Source organism: Cebus imitator, unplaced genomic scaffold (assembly GCF_001604975.1).
Source record: "Cebus imitator isolate Cc_AM_T3 unplaced genomic scaffold, Cebus_imitator-1.0 Scaffold460, whole genome shotgun sequence".
Classification (NCBI taxonomy): Eukaryota; Metazoa; Chordata; class Mammalia; order Primates; family Cebidae; genus Cebus; species Cebus imitator.
Genome location: NW_016107775.1, coordinates 1,460,983 through 1,464,816, shown reverse-complemented (window position 1 = coordinate 1,464,816; position 3,834 = coordinate 1,460,983). Strand labels below are relative to the sequence as shown.

The following is a 3,834-nucleotide window of genomic DNA, read 5'->3' as shown; positions in this document are numbered from 1 at the left end:
AATATTGTGATATACTGCAATGCCATTAAACTGGACATTTAAATTGTTAAAATGGTAAGTTTTATACTATGTATGTTTTACCACAATAAAAAATAAAATTTAAAAAGAAAGTGTTCTTCCTTTTATGCCCCTTCCCCTCTTCCTCTCATACTTTTATTACCTCTTGAATAATGAGATCTGCTGAACTCTGCATTCTTCGGCGTTTCACTGGAGATTTTTGTTGTGAATCTACCATAGCCCGGTAGGTCATTGTTTGTAATTCATAGTCCTGCATGAAGGAGTCAATAAGATAAAAAATGAATCGAAGCAAAGCACTGGAGTTTCATTCTATAATAATTTAACATAGATAATTATAACCTAGATTCACTAAATTAACTTTAGTGATTTAACACAGATAATTAGAACCTAGATTCACTAAATTAAGTAAAGAAAATATAGTCATGTGTCACATGAGAACATTTCAATCAAGGACAGACTGTATGTATGATGGTTGGAGCTGAAAAATACCTATCGCCTAGTGATGTCATAGCATAATGCATCGCTCAGGTGTTTGTGGTGATGCTGGTATAAAGAAACCTACTATGCTGCCAGTCATAAAAAACTATAGCACATACAATTATGTTCAGTACATGATACTTGATAATGATAATAAATGACTATGTTACTGGTTTAATTATTTACCACACTATAATTTTCATTGTTATTTTAGAGAGTACTAATTATTAAAAAAAAAAAAAATAAGGTAACTGTAAAACCGTTTCAGACCAGTCCTTCAGAAGTATTCCAGAAAAAGGCATTGTTATCACAGGAGAAGACAGCTCCATGCACGTAATTGCCCCTGAAGACCTTCCTGTGGGATTTGGAGGTGTAAGACAGTGATACTGATGATCCTGACTCTACGCAGGCCCAAGCTAATGTGCATGTTTGTGTCTTAGGCTTTAACAAAGACGTTTAAAAAGAAAAAAAAAAAAAAAAAATCAAAAATAGAAAAAAGCTTACAGATTACAGATATAAAGAAAGAAAATACTTTTTTGTATGGCTGTACAATGTGTTTGTGTTTTACGCTAAGTGCTATGGCAAGAGTCAAAAAGTTAAAAAAAAATTTACAAGTTAATAACGTAAAAAAGTTACAGTAAGTTAATGTTAATTTATTATTGAAGAAATTTTTTTATAAATTAGTATAGCCTAAGCACACAGTGTTTATTAAGCCTACAGAGGTGTACAATAATGTCCTAGGCCTTTCCCTTCACTCACAACTCACTCACAACACCCAGAACAACTTCCAGTCCTGCAAGCTCCATTCATGGTAGGTGTTCTATACAGGTGCACCATTTTTTATGTTTTATTCCCTATTTTTATTGTACCTTTTCTATGTTAAGATACACAGACAGATAGAATTATGTTACAGTTGCCTACACTATTCAGTACAGTAACATACTATAGAGGTTTGCAGTCTAGCAGCAGAGGCTGTACCGTATAGCCTAAGCGTGTAGAAAGCTGCAACATCTTAAGTTTACGTAAGTACACTCTGTGATGTTCGCACAACGAAAAAATCACCTAACAACACATTTCTCGGAACATGTCCCCTTTGTTAAGCAACATATGACTGTATTGCAAAATTACATTTTTAGGAATGTATCCAATCCTGGAGATGCTTCCAAGGTGGGGACAAAATCAGAAACATGGAGGGTGGCCAGTTAATTTCCCAAGTCTGTTTGGAAGCTCATGAAAATATACGTAACAATAGTGTAGCCCTATGCAGCCCCCCTTTCCTCCACTAAGCAATGGAACTATGGATCTGGAAGGCTAAAACTGAGAAGTCGTCAATGATAACTTGAAATGCATGAAAAATGTCCCATAAGTGAGAAAATTGGAAGTTCTCCCATGGAATGCCCTAACAATGTTAAAGAAAAAAGAACGTGAGAAAAGCAATAAGAAACCAACTACATGTATTCTGGTGGCTGGGGGGTGGCATGAGGTGCACGTACATGTGAGAGAGAAGACGTATGAATCAGGGGGCTGTCATGTGACTGATTTCACAAAGAATTATAAGTATCAAAAAAGTTCAAATGAAGATTCCTTTTACTTTTTAACACTGAGTGAAATGACTTGCATGGCTTTAAAAGTACATTACAGAATCACATACCTGAATATTAAATTTTACTAAAGTTAATGAATCTTCCTACCTTCACTGTGGCTGAGTACTGTTCTGCATATTTTTGACACTCGTCCATTTTGCTCTGTTTCATTTCTATTTCAGACACCAGCATCTATAAATATACACGGTTTAGAAGAAAAACAACAAAGAATTCAGCTATTCTACTACATAAGATGCTCAGGAACATATCTACTACACCACTTCACAGTATAGCTCTTTAGCCCTTTGCACTTAATACGCAAATTGTCTTATGGATAAATTACAAACTTTCAGATTAAACCACAGAAGTGACCCACATGTGGCTTTTCAAAGCAGAAACTACTGAACTCCTGAGGAATTTAGTAGTTTCTAAATTCCCACCCCATGTAGCTTTCAAAGTAGAAAATACTAAACTCCTGAATTATCCAAAAGCAGACTTGATGCCCTTGGCCACCACCTATTCCTAAAAACAGAGCTAGAAATGACTGGCTACTAAAGATAGAACAAAAATCTCAAAGCATTCAACTTTCTGTCAAACGTGGTATTTAATTTTCCATTGCTAACCATTTTTATTTATTTAGAAACCCAAAAAACTACTGCGGCCAGCAAAGTATCACAGAGATATCCATACTTATGATTAAATAAATTATCATTAGAAATTTGAAAACTACCCCAACATTCCACTTTCTGATTACCCATGCTTTCAAAAATTACTTCCAAGAAATAAAAATAAGTCATATATATAGGTTTGGGTTGCATGATTTTAATATTTATGATATACTTCCTCTAAAGAGTTGGTGACTTTTTCATTCAACATAGAAAAGGAAGATGAGGAGCATGACTGACGAAATGCAGACACAACCTCAGTAGAGGGAATCATTTTTACATACCTTCTGTTGATTCAACTGTGTGGCCAGGGTTTTACTATTTTCTGGCTGATTTTCCTGAATCTTTCTCTGAGTAGTTTCAACCTGCTGGATCCAGTCATCTAAAGGATGGTAAGTATCTCTGTAGTACTTCAGCGATTTGCCAATGCCCTCTAAGTCCCGTAACCTAACAGAATAGTAACAGAAAAGTCACAGTGTCCAACAATATCCATCAGGAGGGTGGAAGATGTAGACAATGGAGAGACAAAATAACTGGACAACAATGCACTAAGCACAAGAGGGGTATGTATACACAACTCAAGGCTGCAGCACCCTGAGGCACACCTCCAAGGGCACTCCTTAATGGCTTTGGGTTGAACATAAATATTTTGCTCTTTGAGTTGTGCAATTTAGTGACAGTGATTACTCTAAAGACAAGCCCAAGAGGCTAAAGCTAAAAAGCAAGAAATGTAGAAACTTAACCATAATTATCAATTATGGTGTCTTGAATAGCTAAGGCTTGCATCAAATGGCAGTTCAGTTTTCAAATAACAAGAAGGTAGTCCAATGAATGGTTCAAGATGGTCTCAGACAGTATTTTCTAGGAGGTGTGATTACACACCTGTCTCTATGCCTTCAAAAACCACCACATTAAACCTATGTATCATATTTGTTACAGAGATAATACATATTTGAACATAACTTTACTTTTCAAGAATGGTACTGTATCAAAAAAAGCATTTGCATTAATATAAGCATGAAAATGAAAGAAAAAGAACATGAATTCATTTATTTTAAGATGAACCCTAAAACCTTTTTTTTTTTTTTTTT

At 35.1% G+C, this 3,834-nt stretch overlaps 1 protein-coding gene across 1 annotated transcript in view; it reads right to left on the bottom strand.

Moving 5' to 3' along the window:
* DST (dystonin) overlaps positions 1-3,834 on the bottom strand; it is a 510,996-nt gene that overhangs the window by 167,628 nt on the left and 339,534 nt on the right. Inside the window, 3 exon segments of the mRNA XM_037732623.1 lie at positions 161-268; positions 2,187-2,270; positions 3,028-3,190. Of these exon segments, the coding sequence (XP_037588551.1) occupies positions 161-268; positions 2,187-2,270; positions 3,028-3,190 (355 nt within the window).